Source organism: Acomys minous (assembly GCF_964271855.1).
Source record: "Acomys minous genome assembly, chromosome: 11".
Lineage (NCBI taxonomy): Eukaryota > Metazoa > Chordata > Mammalia > Rodentia > Muridae > Acomys > Acomys minous.
The window spans coordinates 39,206,850-39,232,386 of NC_140492.1; the positions used below are offsets into that span (position 1 = coordinate 39,206,850).

Below are 25,537 nucleotides of genomic sequence, written 5' to 3' on the forward strand. Positions count from 1 at the left end.
CTACTGTCAAGCTTTGTTTTCTATTTTGCCTCTCTTGTTAGATGGTAAGTTCCATATCTGTTCAATTTAGTTGTATCCCCTAGAGACTACTAAAATGTCTAAGCAAATTACAGAATAAAAATAGAATCAATCTCCTTTGATATTATTGTTATATTTCTGTATTGTTTTTAGAGTCTTCCATATTCATTTCTACATTATTCCCTTAACCTTTTCACGAAGGCTTCAGTGATCATGGGAGTCTCCAGGATGCTCGTTTTGGCTGTAATATGGAGGGACTTAATCATTCACACCGCCACGGTGATCTCCTCAAAAGGCAAATATGATATTATCCCATGGTTTTAAGGGAGCTCTGGAGAGTTCTTTTGGCCTAGAATTATAAATTTCAAAATTACCAAGTGGCGTAGGCTCTATAATCTTTCCCTGAGGTCTCCTAGTCTTTCAGTTTTATGCTATTTCATACTGTTTTACTTTTAGATATTTTGTTCCCTCTGACTGGAACACCTTCCTATCAGTCTACCTAAATGACTGTTTAGGAAATTTCTCCTCATCCCTGAGTGCTCTCTCCACTCTGCCATCTCCTCTCAAGACACTCTTCCAAGGCTAAGGGAAAGCACTTATTCTCCTATCCTCTATTGGTCTAAATTCACCATCTTCTTACTAAAGGGATTTATCCATACGATTATATAAATATTTGTGGAATTGCAGTTGCAGTTGCTTTCTCCTTTTGGACTAGTATCTTTTAGTTGTATTTTCTTGATTCAGAAAACATAATACCAAGCAAACTGCTACAGTTATGGAGCATAGAAGCAAAGTATTTTCTGCCAAATTATCTACAGATTGATTTTCCTGGCAACAATATGGAGAAACTGGAGATTTAAATGCCTTCATTCTATCACTTATTATTATTTTTTAAATATTCTTCATGATCACTTCTCCTCTTTGTTCTGGGATTTTGTCTGGCGTGAGCTTGCACTAGTCTGTGCATCTTGTTAAAGTCACTGCAAGTTAATATGTACTACTGTTCTTTTGTTTCTTAAAAACAGTATTCCATGTTGTCACTCGGTATCTCTGGAATTTACAGTTTTTCTGCCTTCTCTTCCAGAGAGATCTAAACCATTGGAAGAGGCTGCATGATACAAACAGGCTAAGCATTAGTCATGAAAGGCTAAGCCTTCGGTCACCTCCTACGCTCTGGTCCTTAACCAGGTGTGTATCTCTGTGTTAATCATCATCTACTGCAAAGGAAGCTCCTAGGTGAAGAGCTGTTTGCACAGAAAGCTGCTGGGAGAGGGAGAATCTGTTTTCCTTAGCAGGGTGGCCTTTGGTAGATTGACTGTGTTCCAGTGGATGACGACACATGTTGGGGAAGAGGCGGATACACAAAGTTGGGCATGTAGAAAAGGGGGAGTGGATCTGGGAGGAATTGGAGAGGGGGAGTGAATATGATTAAATACATAATAAGACATTTTAAAAGAACTAATTCAAAACGATGTTCTTAATGTATACTGCTATCCAATCGCCAAATGGCACCTCACTTATATAAATATTTGTTAAGTTTTTAATTTACCAGATAAAAGCAAGTTTAATTAGTTGACAATACTGTTTATGATGCAATTTACACTTTTATCTTTGAAACTGAGAGATGCTAATAGGCTCACAGCTTCAGTAGCTCTTTCATAGTGGACCTTCATAAACATCCTTCCAGCAGTAAAGAGGATCTGAGCAAATTCTTCTCACTGGGTAGAAATAATAATAGCTGGCCTGCTAACTATGGTTTGGTTTCATACAGTGCTAAAGGTCATAGCAACTTTGTCTATGTACTACTACTACTACTACTACTACTACTAATAAGCAAATACAACTGCTAAAGCATGTACTTATCTGAAATCAATAGCAAAGTAGGCATAGGTTTTAATTTTCTTGATTATTTGATCAATATTTTACCCTATTGATTAATATTTCACCTGTATTCTTGCTATGAGAAAAGCTTTAACAAAGTAGGTTTTATCAGGCCAATTATTAGTAATGTATTTTTTAAATTTTGTATTAATTTATTCTTGTTACATCTCAATGGTTATCCCATCCCTTGTATCCTCCCATTTTTTCCTCCCTCCCATTTTCTCCATATTCCCCTCCCCTTTGACTGTTCCTGAGGGGGACCTCCTCCCCCTGTATATGCTAATAGGGTATCAAGTCTCTTCTTGGTAGCCTGCTATCCTTCCTCTGAGTGCCACCAGGTCTCCCCCTCCAGGGAACATGGTAATATTTATATAGGATTCATTACACATGGACAAGATTTTGTTTTCACATCCTCAGTAAATAAAGCACTAAAAATCTTATGAACAGCCAGGAAACAAAAACCCAAGACTACTGGTGTAATCTCTGAGAAACTTTAATGGCCATAGCTTTCTTTTCATTCCTAGTAAAAGAGCAGTTTAAGTAATTTATGAAGCACTAGCCGGAAATTAAGTATGCAAAAGCTTCCACTACCATAGACTCCACAGTAAGAAAATGGACCACAGCTTGAAATATGTTTCCCAACTGAAGTTAAGGTCGAAGTGTATTTTTGAGACACATATGGCTTACAAAGAATGTATATAAGAAAGTTTGACTGCAAAGCAATGCCGTCTGTTAGAAATAGGATTCTGAGAGAGTTGGGGCTTCCAAGAATTCTGCCAACTACACTAGTAACTACCCTGATTTATAATTGTTAGCCAGATCATTCTATTGCCTTTGAAAGCTCAAAAGGTTTCAACAATTAGTGGAGAAATGTCAACCCCCTGCCTTGGAACAGCTAGTTACACCATCATTGAGGCTGTTCATGCTAGAAAAAAGTTTTCCATTTCAAAGCACTTCTTTTATAAAGATGGCATATTTTAAAGTCTCCTCTTCAGATGAACATAAAGATATGCAGAGAATTTTAAAACTAGTTAGTTTCAAGGCCTCAGCGAAAAAATTTTAACTAGATTCCCTGGAAGGAAATGCTGCTTCTACCCCTTCACATTAAAAAAAATCATTAGTAAAGATGGAAGGATTTTGAATAACTTAGGTACTTGACTATGTTTCAGCTTTTAGAGCCAGTTCTTTACAGCAACATCCCATTCTCATCTACTCATTTTGGATGAAAAGAGATAGCTTCAAAATGTTTAAAAGAAAACAAATTCAGATGAAGACTGAATTCGGTCATTTGAATATAGTTGCCAACTATACTCTAAACTTTTGTTTATTGCACAATAAAGCTGTAATTTTAAGTGTCTGTTTCAGATTATTAGAAAAATATCAGCATTTTTCTTATAGGAAATATTTAACATTATTTATGCTTATTAAACTCTCTTTTATCCAAGGGTTTTCAAATATTTTATAAACAGTGATGATCTTATTATAGTTTTGTTAAGAGTTTGGTATACTCAAAGTTGAGTGTGTATTAAGTTTTTTCCATTGTGTCTTCCTTTCTCAATATGAACATGTTATATTTCATTATTCTTTTTTAGCACCAAAACAAATTCAGAACACCTTTATGTAGAATCTCATATACAGTCTCTTAGGAAAACCCATACCTTTATGGAAAGAGATTGTTCTCCAAGAAGTAAATAATTGATAAGATAATAAATTATAAACTGAATATATATGTTGCCATATTAGTGGCAGCAAAGCCCTATAGGACAAGACAATTGTGTGTAAGTTGATCATGGAAAGATCGGAGGTGACTTTATGGAGTAGCAGGCTTTGGGTTTGGAAGGATGACTAAGTAAAGGACAGGAGATGACAGCATGTATAACTCTGTCAAAAATTATGAAGATTTAAAAAATGTGCTCTGGATATCAGGTTCTTTTTTGGAGAGAAGAAGGTGAAATGAAGTATCTTCTCACTTCACACATAAAGCCTAAGAGCACTGTCCTCTATGGTAGCATACGTTATCCATTCACTATGGGGATGTTCCCTAGTACATCCGGTGTAGTCTGCCTCTCTGTAGTTATAAAGGATTTAGTAAACCATACAAGACCACAGTCCTAACAGGGCATAACCAAGTCTCTCCAGAGTATTTTTCTAATAAAAGTAGGTAGCTCTATATCACTACACAGTAAGGCTCCTGAGAGGATCCTTGGCACTATTTCCAACCGTTCCAAAGGATTCTGCAAAAGATGTGAGAATACCACCCCCCCCCCCCGCCCAGATTCATGTTGGAACTCATGAAGTAGCATTTAGAAGTAGTATTTAGGAGGTCATGAAGTTATAAGCACTCTACCTTCTTGAATGAGAAGTGAAGTTAGAGGGAGTGCCCTTAGCCTTCTGTTCCCGCTGCAAGGCTACGACATCGTCAGTCACCTTTGGAGGATGCAACAGGACAATAATTTGGAATCAAAGCCAGGCTCCTTCTACTCCAATCCTATGTGGTTCTTAATCACAGACTTTAAGCCTGTTGAATGGTGATACATTTCTGTCATCTAATACATTACCTAGTATCAGAACCATTGCTATTGTGAAACAAGACCACTAAACCAGCAACTAACTCCACACTGGTGGGCTTGTTTTATTCAATAGAGTTTAAAGAGTTGAAATGTTGAATTCCTGTATGGGATACGGGTAACAGCTGTACTGCTCATGCTCACCATTTAAATAAGCTTTGTCACCACAATAAAGAATTAAAGAATTATGACACTTGTTCCCTTTAGTGGATGGTTATCTTATTCCTTCTATATATTATTTTTCAGTTGTGAAGTTGTGTGTTTAATTCATATTCACTTAATTTCTGCTTGTTTTATCCTATCCTTGAAAATTATGAGTCACATGCTGCTGTCATGCTCAACAGATGAGCAATCCCATAATAATCACAAAGGTTATTCAGCATTTACTGTATTATCTGTACTGTTTGAAGGACTTGCAGGTGTCCATTTACTGCATATCAAGATCCAGTAAATATAACAGTAACTACAGAGGCAATTTAATGCATAGAATTTCCTACATAGATGTAAGAGCTGAAGGCCAAAACCCAAAAGTAAACACCTGGAGATGTTACCACACAGAGCTGCTGTGTATTCTTTACCTTCCAGTGTGACCAGAGAAGATCTTGTGTCAAGAACCTGGTAGATTGGAGGAGGATGCCCAGATATTTGATGAGAGGTATATGTGTATATCTATCTATCTATCTATCTATCTATCTATCTATCTATCTTTCTTTCTTTCTTTCTTTCTATCTATCTATTTGATGGAGAGTCTAAAAGAGCTATTGCTTCATTTTCTAAGAAAGTGAATAGATGTCTAAATATACTTTTAAGTGTACAGTGTTTTAAAAATAAGCTGGAGACTCAAATAGAACTTACAAAAAGAGCAAGAAACAGAAAGAAGTCCTTCTGTCATCCTCCTCTCCTCCAGTTGCCTTCTTTGACTCTTAACAAGGAGAGCCTAGCATGACTACCACTAGCAAAGGTCTGAAAATGTCATTTGTAGAGTCATTCTGCAATAACGTTGACTATTACTGAAGAATGCATTTGGGCTGAGCATTAATAGATGAATAACAAGGTCAGACATGTCACCTTGTATACCCCTTATGAAGTAGATTCTACTTTCATCTCTACTTTTTAATAAATGAACAAAATGCCAGAGATTTTAGGTCAGTTTTTCAAGGACATCCAATAGGAGGGGTAGGTATAAGCTCCAGAATTTTAACTTGTATCCAATACAACATATGTATTTACACATTTTTTCTTGTGTTTGTGTGAATTCTTTTAAATATTATTGCTTTTTTAAATTTTGAAGTTAAAATATTTAAAAATTTTATATTTTAGAGTAGAACATCTTTATAATTTGGGAGTTTTTATGTATACAAAGGAGAAGGAAATATCAAGACGAGCTTTATATTTTTGTTTTGTATTTAGTATATCCGGATATATTTAATTCAGTGTATGCTCATGAATTGACTAACGATGAAGATACATCCTGAGAAATGCACCATTAGGCATTTTTGTCATTCAAATGTAGTAGCCTGTGCTTAGGCAAATAAGATGGCTATGACATCACTTGGCAGCAATCTTATGGCACCATCATTGTGTATACGCTGAGTCAGTGACAGAAATATCATTATAATGTGTGTGCTGAAGTGGTGTGTGGGCAGAAATTGTATTGCTAGGATTGATTCTTTCATTTTTTGATATATATTTTTGAGCAGCTCATTCATTTCACTTTTCGTAGAAGATGTTGAAATAGCAACAAACTAGGCAGATACCATCCTCCTGTTGTGGCATTGACATTTAGCTTCTTCAGAAGGGTGGAATGATGGTTTAGTAAGAAGCAATACAGTGAATTTTGATATAGCCATGGTCTCATTATCACCATCATTATTCTTTCAAATGAATATTGAACTAAGTGTAAATGTTTCTCAAAGATGTAAATCTCATTCCTTCTGGCTTTATCCCCTGAAAAGATAAAAAAAGATAGGAAGTGACCATTTCTTCAGAAATTTCTATGTTAAGAACATGCGAATGTTGAGAAAGGGTTGCAGTCTCACGAGAAAGGGCTCAAAACAAAATTTTGTTTGTAGATGGGTAGGAAATCAAAGGTAGTTTAGGAACTCTGCTTCTTTGCTAGTGAAAACAGCTCTCCGAGTTGAAGATAACAGATCAAATACTTGAGAAATCTATAGCTATTTCACATTTAACAGAAGTTTTCAATGGAGTCTAGAAATACTGGGGAATGACTTTAACAATGTATGTAGTCACCAACATCCAATTTGTATCTGACATTTTGGTCTTTGTGCTATAATTTTTTTGGTTTGTTTTGTATTATTTTTAAAAGGGGATTTTACCTAAGAAATTTATTTCATATACCCCAACACTTACAGTATTAAACTTAACTAAGATTTTAGTTTTCAGATTTTTCTCCTAGGAGTGCTGGGACTATAGTTAAGTTGATACAGTGCTTCTCCAGCATGCCCAAAGCCCTGGGTTTGATTTCTAACACTACAGACACTGACTTGATTACACACAGCAGTAATCACAGGCCACTGGAGGTGGAGGGGAGAGAATGAGATAGTCAAGGTTATTTTGTTCCTATGATGTCACTACCCTGAGCCACAGGAGATCCTGCCTCAGAAAAAAATGAATAAGTAAGTACAGAGATATACGGAATCAAAAGCTTAGACTAAAGGAAAATCCCATGGAAGGCTTTTTCTCAAAAGCTGAGGCCTATCTAGAGTAGAAGAATTCCTGACATTCCCAACCCTGCTCCCCAGTGGGGAAAAACAGTTTAAAAAAAAGTGAACTCAGGAATCTGAAAAACAAAGTGATTGGAGTAGATAAAAGTACAGGAAGAATTGCACCATGTAGGCACGAGTCCAAGCATGTGCTGTCCAGTACATGGGTAAGGAACACTCAGGCTTTTAGAGGATGACACATCCTCATCTTTACCTCCATCTTTGGGGTACCCACTACTTTCTTTCATACATTTCTTCATTTTTTTCCCACCTACAGCCTGCTTCCCCTTTATTCTGTCTCAACTCTAACTTTAAATAATGATTGTTTATTTTCTTGGAAGTTGATTTTTATTTTCTATTTCACATCCTTCCTGTGGCGTGGTGCCTTCAAGAATCCAACCTTCAGTAAGACGTTTCTTGGCTCAACTCTAGCACTTACCATGTGCAGAGCTTGACCTTAGTAATAGCCCTGTTTGTGTCCTGAATGCTAACTGAGACAACTATCGACAAACATGTTTATTGACAAAGACAGTGGACTTTGACAGGCCTGTGTGTGAAAAACATTTCAGGTTGCTACCCAGGAGAATAATATTTGCCCCCTAACTGATATATGCTTTTTAGGATCATAAACTTTAACATTTTAAGCCAGCCTTGAATTTTAAAAAATTCTGCATCGTTGTTCAAACTTTCTTGCTTTTATAAGCAAAGTATAATAAGCAGCATTTAAGCATTTCTTGATGACTCACTTTAATTTCGAAAATTAACAACTCTAGCACAATATAAAAGGGAGTATAAAGTTACACTAAATGGGCTCAGATTGCCATATATTTTGCATCTTAGATAATAATTATTGTCTTTCCTTTCAAGTTGTTAAGCTATGAAATTAGCTGTTTTCTAAGATCTCCCTGACTTTTTATCATATGATGTTTTGAATTTGAAAACTGGATAATCAAACTGACTAGACTAGTGTGCGGTAAAGTAGATCGACTTTCAGTGATGACTGCTGAACTTTCCTGCTAGGAAAACACATGGTGTTGCATACCTAAACACTGACACTGACTGGGGCTCTCTCAAAGCCTTTTTTCATTTGAAAAGGCATGGTTTTGTAGCTTAGAGATCAAACTCAAGGCTAAGCGCATGGTAGACAGGCACTGTGCCATTGAGCTATACCACCAACACCTTGGTTCACTTTCCAACTTGTATTTGGGTTCTGGAAACTCTGTGGCTCCAAACTGTCCGAAAGCAGCGCGATTCACTCACATGCCATGTCATAAATAACAAGAAGCCATCACGGCATAATAGGTGTGGATAATCATTGGTTTTGGATCTTCTTTTGTCCATTACTAACTTGGGTGTGCCACTGTGCACTTCGGACTCTTGCCAGCTTGATATTTGTAATGTTGATAAGTGTTTGGTTTCTAGGATCTTGAGATAGATAAATCAAATAAATACCCTACTTGGAATTTTTTTGTTCATAAAGGGACTTAAAACATGTTACTTCAATAACTAGAGGGATTAGCTGTTCTCATATGTGTCCAAATACAGTTCTAACGCATAGTATAAAGAAAAAAAACTCCACGAAGCATATGGAACAAAAATTGATTAGTTCTCAGAAAGGAGCAATTTAGCTTTGAAAAACCAAACCATACTGTTTACCATATGCAAACCCATATGTAAATGCCACTTTTAATGTATCAACTATTTTTATTGCTACAATTTTCATAATAAAAAATTCTATCCTACCCTTCAGAGCATTATTGTAGTGATGACCAAATGGCCAGGAGCCCAGACACTAGGCTCCATTTTTCAGTGTCCTGTGTTCTACTTGGTCTCCTTTTAGCCCTTAGTCTTTACAAAAGGAAATTTTAGTGACACAGAGCAAATTGAAAGCCAATGAGAATAATTTAACCAAGCACAGGGGAAAGCAGTGCAGGCAGGCCAGAATTAACAATGCAATCAGAAGTGGTGCTGTTTAAAAAGCAAAACTGATGCTTCAAACTTTTTGGGGGAGGGACACATTTGAATATATCTCCAGGGTAAAGAAATAGCCAAAGCCTAGGACTCCACTGTCTATGGAATACATCCTTTGGGGCAGTACCTAATTACTTTTGAAACCAAGAAACTTGTCTTCTTTGTTGGAGGACGTTCCATGGCCAGCCCAATCCAAGGACAACTCTCATGCCCTAAAATCAGTTTGTTTCATGATGTGTCTGCTTCATGGGTGTGTGTGTATGTGTGTGGGGGGCGGGGGGAGGATGTCCACAAACTGTATCTTATTTAGTTTGCAAAGTTTCAAAAGGTGATGTTGGCTGGAACATATTTAAATAACTGAAAAAATATCAAAAGGACAAAATTTTATAATATGTAAAATATGTTGAAAATGTCAGTGATTAATTCTGGTAAATAAAATTTAAAAGTGTCATCCATCTTGACACTAGCAAGAATTGTTTAGGATTTGTTTTACACAGTGGGTTTGAATGGTGGTGACGAAAAGACTATGTCACCAAGCCAAAAATACACATTTTTCCAGACTTTTGCGAAGTTGTTGTTGATCACAGCCCAAGGGTATTGCCTGGGACTGTTACCACAACCAGTGATCTCAACCTGCTTGTTGACTTTTGATAAATAAGAACATTTATACAAGCAACAGACTACTATCTATATGCTTAAATATCGCATTTGATCGAAGCTATTAAAACCCTTTGCAGACATGGCTCTAGCACTTCATTACGTCAGTAATCATAGAGTGCCAAACTCCCTAATTTTCAATGACAGCACAGAGTTTACCCATAGGCGTATTCTGGGGGTGAGTTCACATTGCTCCTGACTCCACCACAACTCTGAAAGCCCCACAGTGGATTTGCTTAGTCTTCTCTCTCTTGGGAACACTCAGTAATATACCTGGACTAATATTTGTTATGGCTACAGACATTTTCTTACCTTTGTTCTCAGGAGAGGGATGGGTGTGAGGAGAAAACCGTGCTCCCACTCTCTGAGATTGCCAGGAATGTGGGGGAAAAACCTGTCATCGTTCATGTCTCGTGTGTGAGACAGAAGCGGAGGAATAACCAAGAAGTAAATTTATTAACTTCTCATCTATGTAGAGAACCTGTGCTTAATTTAGCTAAATATACGAATACATAAAAGGAAAAGCCAGTATTCTGTTGGAGCCTGGATCTGAACCAGAACCTGAAGGTCAGACTAGTAGTGATTTAAAACAGAGAATAAGACCCGCAGTGCTGCCATGGTCCTGATGCCTCTTTTATGTTTATCTGCACCCCATCTTTGCTTTCATAAACGTGTGGGTTCTAGAAAACCACAAGGACTTAGAGCTTCCTTCTCACCTTCAAACTGTATTACTCACTCCACAGCTTGACTTAGAAATCCTGCATGCCACCTATTTTTGAGACAAAATCTGTTCAACCTCAAAAACTCAAAAAAAAAAAAATCTTATCTTTTAAATAGACCTGCCTTCAGTATTCTAAACATCCATCTTTTAATTTCATAGTATAATTTCAATCATTGACTTTGCTCTAATACATGCAGTTTGTACTTTAAGTATAGTGTTTATGACTGTTCTACCCCAATGACTGAATTGAATATAAACTTTTGAGGCCAGTTAAAGGCTGTAGCTTTATTCTCTCTCTCTCTCTCTCTCTCTCTCTCTCTCTCTCTCTCTCTCTCTCTCTCTCTCTCTCCCTCCCTCCCTCCCTCCCTCCCTCCCCTCTGTCTCCATGTTTCTGTCCCTGTCTCTCTGTCTCTGTCTCTCTCTGTGAGTGTGTGTCTCTCTGTCTCCCTGTTTCTGTCTCTCTGTCTCTGTCTCTATCTGTCTGTCTCTCTCTTTCTGCCTCTCTCTCTCTCTCTCTCTCTCTCTCTCTCTCTCTCTCTCTCTCACACACACACACACACACACACACAGAGTAGGAGGAGAAATATAAACATGATTGATTCACTATTAATAAATTCCATATTTGTAAATTCACCTATTTTCCAAATTTATTTGTAATCCTAATCAATACTTAGCACATTTTTTTTACCCATTTGTTGACATACATAGATTTCATTGCCAAATAGACATTTTCTATATTCTATTTAGGTTTCTGGATTGTAAACAAATTTCTATGGCTTTCTTAGCAATTTTTTTTTGTTTCAGATGCTAATCTTGGGTGAGGTGCTATTTAAAATATTCCCGACCTTAGTCCTCAGTGTCGTCTAATAGTTCTTTATAAGACTACTAAGATGTGCTAGACAACCTTTGCCTAGGCTTGAACTGTGAGCTGAGGCATGACTGTAACTTCAGTGTCAATTAGTGGGCAATTCTGGTGTAATATAATGCTTCAGACACAGCCATACACAACCCATGGTTATTTGCTGATTTGTTGACAAACAAGCCTGTGAGCAGAGGCTCAGGTGAACCTTCCCTGGCATTTCCTCTAGAAGCAAGAGTACAGCCATCACCAGTTGAGTGTTCATAATGAGGTTGCAGAACATAGTTACATCTTGTGGTGAGAACCAGATACACACACACACACACGCACACGCACACGCACACGCACATGCACACGCAAACGCGCACACCCGCGCATGCGCGCGCGCGCACACACACACCTGTTCAAGAAAGCTGAAGCTAGCTGTAGCTTCTTTTTGCACCTTTGTGTGGTGTATGTCCTATGCACCTTTCAATGCCTCAGCTCTCCTGCTCTACATCCATCACCCTCTACAAACATCCCATTGAGAGTGGGTGAGAAGGCAGAGAAACAGCTCAAAAGACCAAAGCAGCATGGCCTTTTAATTTGGAATGTGAAGCTACCCGCCGTCATACCATACTTTCTATTTCTGCACTAATCAGTACCCTGATTTTATCCTACCATCAGTGTCTACAGTGAAAGAAAGAAGAACCAGAGATTGCAGATATAACCTCCTTACTACCTCTCCTGACTTGCTCATGGGGCGTGCGGTTAATTGTTCCTCGCACTCCTGTTGCAACCCGATGAGATTATGGAGCAGTCTCCAGAACAGGACTATAGCAGGTGACTAATAACAGATCACAGTGCAGGCGTGGAATTGAAATGTTCTCAGCAACCGTAAGCAAAGCGTGTCCTCTTCCTCTCTGATGGACTCTAAATTCTATGCATGGTGTGGCTTCTGCATTATTAATAAAAAGCTTCGAGGAAGTAATCCTGAATGGATTGTGTATTACGAGGTCATCATGTGTAACTCAGAAACGTGGCATAAACATGCATCGGCTCTGACTGGTTAGGTGAGGCAGCTTTCACAGTGTGCCGAGGAAATGTACTTTAAGTAATGAATACTACTGGACAGTGTTTACAAAAATCAAGTTTATCCTACTGTGTTTGATTGCCAAGTACAGAAAGCTAGAGCACACCAAAACTTAATTGTCATCTCCTATTTGTCCTCTCACAGTCCTCTCTGGCAAAGCCAATTTCCATCATTGGCTGTATGCTGGTGGCACTGAGAGTAAGGACAGCAGGTTACCGAGAAGAGACTTGATACCGTATGAGCATATACAGGGGGAGGTAATCCCCCTCAGGAACAGTCATAGGGGAGGGGAATAAGGGGAAAATGGGAGGGAAGGAGGAATGGGAGGATACAAGGGATGGGATAATCATTGAGATGTAACAAGAATAAATTAATAAAGGAGAAAAAAAGTATAAAAAAAAGGAAAAAAAAGGAAGCTCAAGATACATGTATTAATGCATTACTTTAAAATATTATAAAACTGAATTTAAAATTGGCCCAAAACTTCCTATAAGTTCTTGCAGACAATGCTGGGAGTGCCATGGGCGTTTTGAATAAATGATCAATGGGGGTCTCTCTCTCTATGAGTATTTATTTTAATGTTTTGTATTTAATGAATATATTCAGGAAACTTATTTTACTCCACTGGTGCCTTTAACAAATTACACTGCATCTCCCTTCCATATATATTATGGATCTCCTGGGCAGTTGATATAACTTTTGTGGTATGAGGACATTATAATTTTGTAGACACAAGCAGACCAGTTGCCAAAGTGAGCAAAATGAAATTCTCTGTTCCATTCAGGTTAAAGTTCTAGCGCCCTCAGACCAGGGCTGTCCCAGGATCCCCTACACCAGTAGTGGAGAAGGAGGGGACATCCACTTTCAGTATTCTCTGCTTCATCTTGTCCCTCCTTGCTCTTTGCTTTGGGCTTCTCTGGATAGGAAAAACAGTAATCAGAAGAGAAGTAGAAATATTACTAGTTTCTGTTAGACAGTGTTTTCTCACAAAGAATAAGTTTTTTGCAGCCAGTCAATAGCTGGACCTTTTAATTCCTCCATAAACTTTGCCTCTTGCATCCCTGTGAAGACTTCTGCCCTGAAAATAATAGTTCTTCCTACATTCCCCCTCAGTGTTCTCTGGGATTCTCTCATGTTATCAAGAAATTCTCGAAGGGAAAGTCACTACAGAAAAGCGGTAGCCAAGTTTTCTCAGGTCTTATTTTCTTGGGTTTTAGGGAAACTTGTGTGCCCTATTTTTTTCCACATTAAAAACGTTGTTATTCGTTCTTTTTTCTTGTTTTTAGACAACAGTCATGCATGAAGCTCCCCCAATTCCAAAGGACTTATATCACTTTTCCTAGAGAACCGCTTAACTACCTAAAACCTTTGTTCTGTGACAGCATCCGACTCATGGTCTCAACTTGAGGGAACCAACTAAATAAAAGTTCAGTAAAGTAAAAAGTCAGCTTGGGGCTCTGGAGAAGATGCAAATGCATGTGTCTCCCTGCCATCAAAGGAGGAGAAAAAAACACAGTTCTTTTTACTAATTGACTTCAGTTGTCCTCCCCTCTGTGATAAATATTGTCTGAATTTCCCATCTGCTGTATAAGGAAGAGGTGGGCCGTGGTCCAGAGGTTACAGAGGACATTTTTGATGAGTTCTTTAAGGAGCAATCAGGAATACTGCGTTGGATGCACCTGTATCCTTCAGTAGACTCAGTTTTGGCCAGCATCAGAAAGGCAGATATCTATGGTAGCATCCATAGTGCATTAATCACTCTAAGCCTGCTATCCTGTGAGCTGGTTTTTTAGTAAACTTATAAAGTGGAAGAGTCAAGAACCATGAGCGTCAGTTAATTCACCTGCATGGTTAAGTTTCCTCTGCTGCATCCAGTTGGTAGCTTATGCAATCTCAACTCCTCTAGTCATGGCAACAACTCATTGTTTCCGGATACAGCTCCAGTTAGAAATCTGTCCACGCTTCAAGCTAAAATCTGCTCAGCGATTTTTACCCAACATGCCTCCTTATTCTGTTCTTTGAAGCTAAACTGGACAAGCTGTTCTGTCCTGAAAAATCTTCTATGTGAGATTCTTGAAATATCCAAGTATAGCAGAGATGTTTTCCTATTTCTTGGAGACTTGGGGTTCACATTGATTTCAGATGCTCCTTAATGAGAGTGATTCAGTACAGAGGCTCTTTGGATGCAATTCGTTTGCCAGATGGTGCATCACCTACACTAAGCAGAGTGAATGTTTCAGGATGCATCACTTTAAAAACTACCCTTGCTGCCCTGTTTCTCCTGCAGAGTCTTATTCCATTATTTGGAATTCAGATATCCTGCTTTGTATTGCCCTCTTTCCTTTTCTGTGGTTCAAAATGTCAATTTATTATACACACTTTTATTTCAGCCAGTAGCTCATTGAACCATAAATGCTAAATGCTAAGATCTTGGAATAGGGACACTGTGATATTAATCTAGGCTTCCCTGTATGGTTAGCACAGGCTAGAGATTTGATAAATATTTGTTAACTGAGTAGGCAATTGACCATATCCAAGGATTCCTAACAGCTTTGTTGTAGTCATAACACATGTTTATACCATGCTACACAATTGGTCACTGTACATTTCTGTGTCTCTTACTTTTGTTCATCTAAACCAGGCCTGTACTATTATGCTTGTTGAGATGTCTTTACTTGCCTGTACATGGACTAAATGCAAAAATGATGGGGGCACACATGTATGCAACTTTCACTTAATTTGAATTGGGAAGATACATTTAATCCACCATTTTTTGAGCTAGGAAGGCCCGCCTTGAATCTGGGCTACGTCTTCTACTGGAATCATATATAACAACATAGAAGATGGAAGCTTTTGCTCTTTTCCTGCTTGTTCTGACCACACCAGCAAGTTCATTCCTTTATTGGCCTTAGCGCCTACTTCTTTGGGGTTCGGGCACGTACTGATGGCTAGCTGAGAGACACAGTCTTCTAGACTGAACAGCTGCGAGATTCTTGGACCTGTCTTTCATTGGCAGCCATTGTTGTATCAGCTAGACCACAGCCTGTAAGTCATTCTGATAAGTCCTTTCTCTTGATCTATCTCTCTCACTATTCGTTCTATACAGTGTTACTCTAGAAAACCCTGATTAATGCACTTATAATTCTGTGTGTTCTTAGTTACACACTGATATTGGAAAATCAAAATCTGAAAAATATATTTTAGTGAAAACAAGTATAACTTATTTTAAGCTATTTTTTTTTTGTTATTGTTTTACTCAGTGCTGAGTGTTGAACCCAAAGCCTCACAATAGCTCTTCAAGTGCTCTACAGGAAGCTATATTTCTATTCCTAAGCTATTTACTAATACAGAATAAGCCTTGTCTTACTAGCTGCTTATCCATAACTTCCTAAAATGTCCCCAGTTGCATATCTAGGAATTAACAAAATAACAAAGCTAAGTATCTCTTCTTTGGCTTTTGTCTTTGGTTGATAGCAGAGGGGACTGTGGGAGAAGAAAGAGCCTCTCGTTCCTATTCCCAAACCTCGTGTTTTGAAAGACTGGATCCCTTTGTTGACTCGTGTCTACAGCTCTTCAAACAGGTTCCTTTGCTATATTTCTGTGTCTCCTCTTCCCCAAAGACAACATCAAAGTATTCATTTCTGAAAGCAATCATTGGGTGTGAAGTCATACCCAAGAGCCTCTGAACAACTAAAGCAGGTTCTCAGGTATTGAATCCCAGGAAAACAGAGTGGAAACCTTCTCCTGGCATAACTTATGCTTTGCTTTTTCATGCAGTAAGTAAATAGAAGCATAGAAAAGTACTCTTGAGTTGGGCATAGCGGTACATACCTGTAATCTCTTGTGACGCAAAAGCAGGAAGATGAGGCGATCTGCTCTATCTTTTCCTGCATGTCAGGGTCAAGGCTAGCTTGGGCTCCATGAGACCCTGTCCTACCAAAATCAAACAAAAACAAACAAACAAAAGAAAACAAAACAAAATCAACCCAAACCAAACCACACCAACAAAACAAAACAAAACAAAACAAAACAAAAAACAAAACAAAATCTAATTTTAACAAATTCCATTTATAATGTCTAAAGAGCACTGGCTTGTTACAAAGAGTTTATTTTGTCTGATCATTGTTTTAGGTGTAGGAAATGTAGCCTACAGCTCTACTGTGATTTTTTTTAATACTACAAATGCCTTTGCATTTATCTAACCGCTGTTTAATGTGTTCTTGTCTCTCTCTGGATTCTTGTTTCATTACTGGGGAAGAAGCACCTCTCGTTGTCTACTGTATTTGTGAAGTAAAACCAGGTGAGGTTAAATATAAACTTATCAGACTTGATGTTTAAACTTTGGCAATAGAGGTGGCTAAACACATAGGAGGAGAAATAAACATGAGTGATTGGGAGCAGACAAATGGAATGAGCCTGGCACAGCTTTGCCTATGGCCTGAGCTATTGCTTTGAAGTATTTAGAGTTCTTGTGAAAGGGCGGTTATTATAACCAAAGCCGGCTTTTCATAGCCTTGTTATGTCCACTAGAAGAATGGTGTTTCATCCAAGAGTTTGACTTCTATTTGTCATCAGCATTGCAAACAGTGGCTCTGTTTTTCTTAATCCCTGTAAACACTCCAGACCCACCAGTCTGCTTCTTTTAAACGTTGAGCACATTGTTGGTGCTCAATAAATGTTTAGCAGTCGGGATACTTATGTTTAACAGCTGCAACACTGAGTCCAAGGACAGCTGCGTTTTAATGATGTGTGAAGTGATTTATGTGTAAGCTGCTAAAACTCATAACTAAAGTACTTAGCACTTTAGGTTCCTCTGGGACAAAAGGTGATAGATTAAGGTAAAATGGTTTTATTATTTAATTCCGAAAGAAGTAAATTACCCTGGCCAAATGTTCTTTGATGGTCCCGCTGAACTGCTGTGGTCTGATGCTCAGGAAGCCTGGTCCAGTGGTTGGAACTGTGGCCAGGGAAGCAGGAGTCCTGGGTACTATTTCTGGTCAAAGCACTGACTTCCTGGGTGACCTTGGACAACTCACTTAACCTCTTCTTTCCTCTGTCTGCTGCCCTAAGAGTTGAACAGGCTCTGCTTTTCAAGGTTCTTCTCTGAAAGGGCATTTTAAGGGTAAGCTTTCAAATGCTTTATTTGGTGATAATATTTTTGTAGGGTTGGGTGATTTGTTTTTCTCCCAGCTGCATGGCTGGCCGTTAGAAAGGCAGTATGTATTAGTGTGTCCTTAGGCCAAATACACAAAGTACATTCTCAGCTGTGGACACAAGTGTCTGTATGTAGAACACCAACACTGCCAGACACCTCTGCTTCCAGGCTTACTTGCCCATGCACAGTTACTTTGACTCTCTCCCCATCATGCTTAAATAAGTTTAAGGAAACTAAAAAAAAAAAAAAAATTTGTTAAATTTTTGGTATAAATACCTGCAATGTGAATTACCTTTGGCAGATAGAGAAAAACCAGGTCACATATTTGGGCAAATAACTAATCTTCAGATTCAGGGCTTCTAGGGATGCTACAGAAAAGTGAGATGCAGAAGACTACAGAGAGGTTCTTATTCTTGTGCTTTCAGCCTGGCGAACCATTGTAATCGGAAGAGATGGCGTTTGACTCTGTAGAGAGTAGACCTTGAGTTTTAACTTCTTTGCTTACTGTAAATTCCAGGAATGGTCTCTCTGGCTCCACCTTTCTTATGCTGCCTGGATGAACATATAGCATCACCAGTGGGTCCTTGTAAATCTTTTGGGAAAATGGTAGGTAGACATGAGATGTGGGGTGCAAGTAGGAAAAAGATGCATAAGGCGAAATTATTGAATAAAATATATTTAATATTTGTGATTAATGCATTAAAAATATCCCAGTGAAATATGTCCCGTGAGATTTTAATCGCTCATCAAAATGGGCTGGGCTTTTTAATAGGTCATGGAATGTGTCACTGATTCTGACCCTCATTTTAAGCCAACCTTAGGAAGATAGTAATTAGCATGTACTAATACAGTTCAATAGTTCCTGTACAGGGGAATTGAATTGACCTTGAAGTAAGAAAAAGATTATATGGGCAGCATAAATATACTCAGCTACGTTTTTGTTTATGGTGGCTCAGCTACCATCACATTTCTTATTACAAATGGTGGGTATAAGTTGCATTATGATTGATTGTTATTTTTGAATTTTTAATATAATTTTCAGTTTTTCTTCTGTGTATTCTGAGAACAAGCTGCTAACATTGATAAGATTCTCACTCATGTCTATTGAAGGGCAAAGAAACGAAATTTTAGTCATTTACTTCTCTTTAGCTCTAATCAATGAATTAATGATTTTTAGTTTTATAATAAAAATAATCACCAAACATGAAAATCATTTTTTGTATTAAAAATGTGATAGCAGAGCTGGGCATGGTGGCTTACACTTTTAATGCCAGCACTTGGGAGGCAGAGGCAGATAGATCACTGTGAGTTTGAGGCAAGCCTGGTTTACGAAGCGAGTCCAGGACAGGTAACAATACACAGAGATACCCTGTCTCAAAAAAAATGTTATAGGAAAAAAAAGTTTAGTATTGTGGTACAAAGCTCTGGTCACAGCACAGTAGTGATCAGATATGTACCCAATGTCATCACTGTTTTTATGGGGTATTTTTCAAGTAATCTCAAGTTCCTTAGAAATATAACTTTCAGATTTCAGCAGAAGAGACAACATAGAATAAATGGCAACAAACCCTGACTTGCATGTAAATGAATCAAGTGCAAGATAAAAACAAAGTTGCTAACTATTGAAAAAATTCAGTGTTTATTTCACTGCATTGATCATGTGGGAAATTCTGTAGGGAGATAATATTCCTGAAGGTGAGTGTTAATCCAAGGAACAGGTGTTAAGGAGAATTTCTTAAAATTACAGCATGAAAATATGTTTACCTTGCATACAATCTATCTGAAATATTTGGTTCCCATTGAAATCACATAAACTAAATTACTGAATTATTTGATTGTTTATCTATTTTTTATTCATGAGAATTTCATACCATATATTTTATCGTATTCTTTCCTGTTCCCCAACTCCTGCTAGATTGTCCCACAGACCTAACTTTATTTTATTTCTGTATCTAAGATAAAAGAAAGAAAGAAAGAATGAATGAATGAATGAAAGAAAGAGAAAAAGCCACTGAAAAACAGCGAGTCCAATGTGTTGACTGACTATTCCTGAGCTTGGGGCCTGCCATGTACTTGATGTCTTTGATGTACTCTGTGTTACTCCATTTAAGAAAACTGAATTTTCATCTCCCAACAGCTATCATTTCTGGAAAGCTTCTTGGCTAGGGGTGGAATTTTGTGCCAATTTCACTTCCTCTGGTCTGGGATTTTGTCTGAATTGAGCGTGTACAGGTCTTATGCATAGAGCTACAGTCTCTGTGAGTTTTTATGTAAATGAAACTATTGTGTCTGAAAAATGTTGTTTCTTTAAAATCATTTTCCACTTCTGGCTTTCTGCCCCCTTTTTCACTAGGATCCATGAACCTTGAAGGGAAGAGTAGGATAAAAAAAAAATCACATTTAGGGCTGAGCATTCAAATTCTCCCGTTCTCTGCACAATTTTCAGTGGTGAGTCTCTGTTGTCAAGCTTCTATGATGAGGGTAGAGCAAAATAATGATCTATTAGTGTAACAATATGTTATTAAGAGTCATTTTACTTCTTTTTACAGTGAGGGGGATAATAGCTTTTTCCAGGGTTCACGACCTATCTAGTCTCAGGGTCTTGACAATTAACAGTGTCAGGTACTCCATCTCAGGAGGCCAACCTTAAATCCAGTCAGAAAGTGGTGGTTACTACCTTAACATTTGTGCCACTGTTACACCAGAGGGCATAGTTTTCCAGCCAAGTCAGAATTACGATCTCCGGTAACTTAACTGGGTGAGATTAATGAGTACTTTCCTGTACCATGTATAGTACTTTCCAGCACTATGAACACTAGTCAGTAGAGATGAAACTCCCAGCTGAGTACCAATTAAGTATCTCCACATTTTATGCCAAAACTATTAATTATCTTCAGCAGTTGGGTCTATCAACTTGTAGAATGTAGCCAGCAGAATTGTCACTAGCCTTTAGTATTTGTGGAGGCCCATGGAACCCCAACAACTCAAAGATGGAACCTATTATTTGTACTGGGAGGTTTACATGGTAGTATATGATGTCTAGTGAGATACTGTCTCCCATGTAGTGACTATTTAAGTTCCTCTCATAGGTCTACTATATTAAGAGGTGTTCTACAATAGTTGGCTTCTATATGGCTTTTCTAAAGCCTCCTAGTGTTAGTTACTCTTCCATGTATTCCTTGCTCTACTCTGGCTTTCTCTTCTCCAACCCCATTTAATCGCCCTGTTCTAATTTCCCCTTTATTCCTTCATATCACTTTATTCTCTTGAGCCCCTTCCTTGAAAGATAACCTACTTCATCCTGCCCCCTTACTAGTTACTTAACGTTTGTGCATACTCTAAGTAAAACACACACACATCTAAAGCATAAAAGCTGTATTCACATTACGAGAAAACATATTGATTAACTTTTTTGTATGAAAACAGTAACGTATAACCTTATGGATTGGTTATTACTAACCACAAAGAAAGGTACATAAACTTTTCAGAGGTCAAACAACTAGGAGTGGAAAACTTGGGACGGCAATAAAAACTTTATTGTACTCTGCCTTCTCTAACTACTACACTTGATTTTTTCTTTTACGGTTTTTATGAAGGCTGTAGAAATCAAAACATTGCATTTTGCATTTAGGCCTAGTACACTAATGTTTTAATTAGGAAATTTACTTTTGGGAGACATTGACACATGTAATTTATCCTAATCCAGGATACACTCAGCTGCACACACTTTCGGGTGAAATAATACTAGCACAGAATTCCAAAGACTGCTAAAAATATTAATTTTTACATGAAACAAAAATTATACATACTCATGGAATACAGTGGTTCAACATGTAGGCATTGTATAGTGTTTAAATCAAATTAAATGCCAATAATTTATAGAAGTTCATGATCATATCAAGAATCTCAAGGGTATGATGCTTTACAATACTCAGAGCATTAGCAGAATGAGCTGAGTATTTGAAGTATAACAGGCATGTTCATGCTGGTTCCTCTTTCTCCTTACAGGTTCCAAGGGAATCAGTAGGAGGTGGGTGCAGGTGAACATCACCTCTAAAGGCTATGAGCCAACCTGAACAACCTTCATCCAGCAGGAGATCTTCCTTCTCATCTTTGTTATATTGACCAGCAAGAATGTCTGTTTGCTATGCAGAAAGCAACACCTTATATGGAAGTGGCTCCCAACCTTTTTAATGCTGAGACCCTTTCATCCAGTTGATCATGTTGTGATGACCGGCAACCATTAAAAAATAGTTCTGTTATGACTTCCTAACTGCAATTTTGCTACTGTTATGAATTTTAATGTAAACGTCTGTGTTTTCTGATGGTCTTAGATGACCCCAATGGAAGGGTCATTTGGCCCCCAAATGTTCACAACCCCTGAAAGCCACTACTTTATGTTCTTCTTAGACTTTTGTGATGTAGAATATCTTGAAAACACAGTTTTGAAAAGAAAAATTGGGATAAAATCTATTCACAGTCCCAAGGGTGAGAAAATATACAAAAAAACCAAGAGACTCATGAATAACTGTCTCCTAACAGTACCATTTCCTGTGGTGTGTCCTATTGTAGTTGACTCCTACAAATATTGTACAAGAGTAATATGGCCGATCTTATATGTATAGATTTTTCTTCTTGTAAAGTGATTTTGTTGACTCAATCAAATTAATGTAGGTTCCTAAATTTGGATTTTTGGTAGTGAGATGTTTAAGTGTTCAAAACCAACACCAAATACATTCATTGATGCTTGAAGGGTTTCACTCTTATAAGAGGAAGAATTAAAATTAAAAAGTTTTTCCTATATTTTATATTCTTTCTTTGTAAGGATTTACTTGTTTAGAGGCAAAAATAAGTACATAAGTAAGTAAGTAAGTAAGTAAATAAATAAATAAATAAATAAATAAATAAATAAGGGTATTTGCTGTCAGTCTCTGGCCACTGAAGGAAAAAGTGCATGCCGATAATACCCTTTCTTGCAGAATTCTAATTTGATATGAGAGGGTGATGCAAACTGATAGACTACTGTCATGATCTGAATGAGATGTTTCTCATAGTCTCAGACATGCTTTTAATAATCAGTCTCCAGTTGGTGGCACTTTTTGGGGTGGTTTAGGAATTGTGACCTTGTTGGGGAAAATATGGACTGGAGACAGGCTTTGACAGGTTAGAAACTTAGTGCCGTCCCTAGTTTGTTCTTTTCTCTCTGATTTCTGTTTCTGGCTTGAGATTTGAGTCCCCAGATTTTAGCTTCCATGTCTGATGCCTGTTGCCACACTGTCCTAGCCATCATGGACTCTGGCTCTCTGGAGCCATATATCCCAAGTAAACCCTTCCTTCTGTAAGTTGCCTTGACCATGGTGCTTTATCATATCATAGAAAAGTAACTCATATAAATACACAGGAAGATATCATCGTTGACGAACAATGTAACTTTCTGTTATAATACCACTCTAGCATGAAGTATCATGTTTTGTAGTGTGAAAGCTCTAGTGTGCCCAATAAATAATTCTCTAATTCATTCCCTCTGTGTGTGTGTGTGTGTGTGTGTGTGTGAGAGAGAGAGAGAGAGAGAGAGAGAGAGAGAGAGAGAGAGAGAGAGAGAGGAGAGAGAGAGGAGAGAGAGAGACAGAGAGGTGTATGTATGTGTTAATGTGGGCACACATATGTGGCCATGTGTGTGCCCACTTAAGATTGGTGTAAGGTTTTTTTCCTATCTCTTTTCCTCATTTATTTATTTTAAATTTGTTATCACATTTATTTATTGCGTATGTCTGTGTGCCCACATGCTACAGCACCTGTGTGGAGGTCAGAAGACACCTTGTGGGAGTCAGCTGTCTTCATAAATCCTGTAGGCCCAGAGAATTAAACCCAGAGTGTCAGTCTTGTTGGCAAGCACATCTGCACACCGAGCCATCTTACCTAATTCTCTATATTCTGTTCAGAGAAACAGCTTCTCACTGAGCCTGGGGCTCGCTAACTCAGCAACAACAGCTGGCTAGCAAGCTCTAGGGACCCTCCGGTTTCTGCCTCCCCTTGGCTAGGATTACAGGTGCATGCTATCATACTCCACTTTTTAAAAAAAAAATTATTTTATTTTATATGTTGGGTACTTTGTCCATGTACCACCTGTTCCTTCCAGAAGAGTTGTCAAAGGCCCTGTAGCTGGAGTTACAGATGGTTGTGAGCCATCATATGAGTGCTGGGAATTGAACCTGAGTGCTCTGCAAGAGCAGCAAGGCGCTCTTAACTGTTGAGCCATATCTCCAGTCCCTCCCCCTCATTTTGCATAGGTGATAGGAATCCAAACTGAAGTCTCATGCAATGCATATCAAACTCTTTCCAAATTGGACCATCTACCCAGCCTCTCAAATAATGCTTTAATAACTGAATAAACAACCACTACTGAATGTGGCTTTACTGCAGGAATTTCACAGTAATTTGCTCAGTGTCACTAAGTGGCTTCTAATTTCTTTTTAAAACTGATGAGACTTTAACCCACTTTGATGAATAAAATTAAAGCCATAGAAAACTTTCGTCCCAGTGTCGATTAGCAAAGAGGAAGTGTTAATGTGTTCTGCAGAATGGGTGCGGTGGTTGAGACTGAGATGGCTCACGGTCTTATCACTGACCTTACATGAAATAATAAAACTAGAAAACAGGGACTCTGGGAAGTGAATGTGAGCAGCTAAAGGACAGCTGAGCACTCTGTGCTTGAGCTGATTTTTAACACAGAATGAGATTAGCATACGTTTTAAGAGGCCCTTCTGCTTTTATTGATGACTGACACAAGTTGAGAAAGATGGCTACAACTGTACAACATCTAAGATATATTTGCCATGGTATCTGGAAGACTGTGCTCCATCCATCAGATGTATCGGTTGTCCTAAACACAGATCACTCTTCGAATCAGCTGAATAAGTTAGCTTTGTACAGTGGAGTGAGATCAGGGGTACACTTTCATCAAAAGCCAAACTCTCAAATGCAGGAGTTGGTGATATGGTAAAGGTGTTAAAGGTAAAAAAGAAAGTTGTTTGGTACTTAGGTCTTAGATTTGGGCTTCCCTGGCAAGTGGGGCCAGTCATTACGAGGCACGCTTTCTTCTTAAGTACAGTTTACACTTCTTTGTTCACCTACGGATAATCTCAGAGCTAATAACAGCCAGGTAATGGCGTACATTCATATGGCTTTCTAATCAATGCGTGGCTGTTAGTTGGGAGTGTATTTGAGTGTCTGGATTTTTAAATCTCACATACCCACTGCCAGATTTCAACTCAGAGATGTGTGTCCCAGAAAAATAAATGCGAATTTAGTAAGAACAGTAAGCACAATCAATCGAGAATTTAATTTCATGTATACGATATTACTTTTGTATTAATCATTCTTTTCTCCATGTTTATATCAATACCTGAAATATCACAGTAACAAAAATGATTATATAAATATTTTTCTTACCACTTCTGCCAGTTTTAACAGAAACATGGTAATTTTTTTAAACTAGGTATTTGTTTGGAGGAAGATAGGGTTAGAAAGTATATAACACATTTGGCCACAAACTAAAACCTCAAATCTACAGTTAGTTTTTGTTTATATAGGCATACTCTATGTAAGACAGAAGGCTCTCTTACAGCGAAACAATCGTGAATTGCTTATCTGGAACTGAAACCTAACTAGAGGGCCCTAACCTTATTATTATTTTGACATAAATAGGGAATTCTTTGGGTGAGGGGAAAGTTAACAATTGAAAAGAGGGAGTTGTCTACCAAAGTCTCAAGCAGGTAAGGTGAGGTTTTCACTGTTTCTCAAAACAATATGGAGGCCACTGACAAGGGCAGAACTCACTGGCTCTTACCACAGTCCTCCCTCGGGATAACATACATTTCATTTTCTCTATTTAAAAAGAAAAAAAAACCGCT

The 25,537-nt window shown here is 38.0% G+C and overlaps 1 protein-coding gene across 6 annotated transcripts; it reads left to right on the plus strand.

Moving 5' to 3' along the window:
* Nucleotides 1-21,854, plus strand: LOC311608914 (uncharacterized protein). Of its 6 annotated transcripts, XM_084801563.1 has the most exons (7): nt 1-44; nt 1,103-1,206; nt 5,052-5,121; nt 12,064-12,219; nt 16,728-16,769; nt 18,142-18,230; nt 21,633-21,854. In XM_084801563.1, the coding sequence occupies exons 3-7, from the start codon at nt 5,100-5,102 to the stop codon at nt 21,666-21,668; spliced, it is 345 nt and encodes a 114-aa protein (XP_084657689.1). In that variant the 5' UTR covers nt 1-44; nt 1,103-1,206; nt 5,052-5,099; the 3' UTR covers nt 21,669-21,854. The 6 variants fall into 6 exon arrangements, 1 of the variants encoding a protein (XP_084657689.1); XR_014783182.1 differs by lacking the exons at nt 5,052-5,121; nt 12,064-12,219 and adding an exon at nt 19,978-20,072 and having other exon boundaries at nt 18,050-18,230; XR_014783183.1 differs by lacking the exons at nt 5,052-5,121; nt 12,064-12,219.
* Nucleotides 21,855-25,537: the final 3,683 nt, after the last annotated feature.

Bases quoted from the DNA above. Each gene is read 5' to 3' on its own strand.
- LOC311608914 (XM_084801563.1), top strand. From the start codon at position 5,100: ATGCCCAGATATTTGATGAGAG. The intron at 5,122-12,063 runs GTATATGTGTAT...TCCTACCATCAG, and splicing joins GCCCAGATATTTGATGAGAG to TGTCTACAGTGAAAGAAAGA. The intron at 18,231-21,632 runs GTAGGTAGACAT...TTCTCCTTACAG, and splicing joins GTAAATCTTTTGGGAAAATG to GTTCCAAGGGAATCAGTAGG.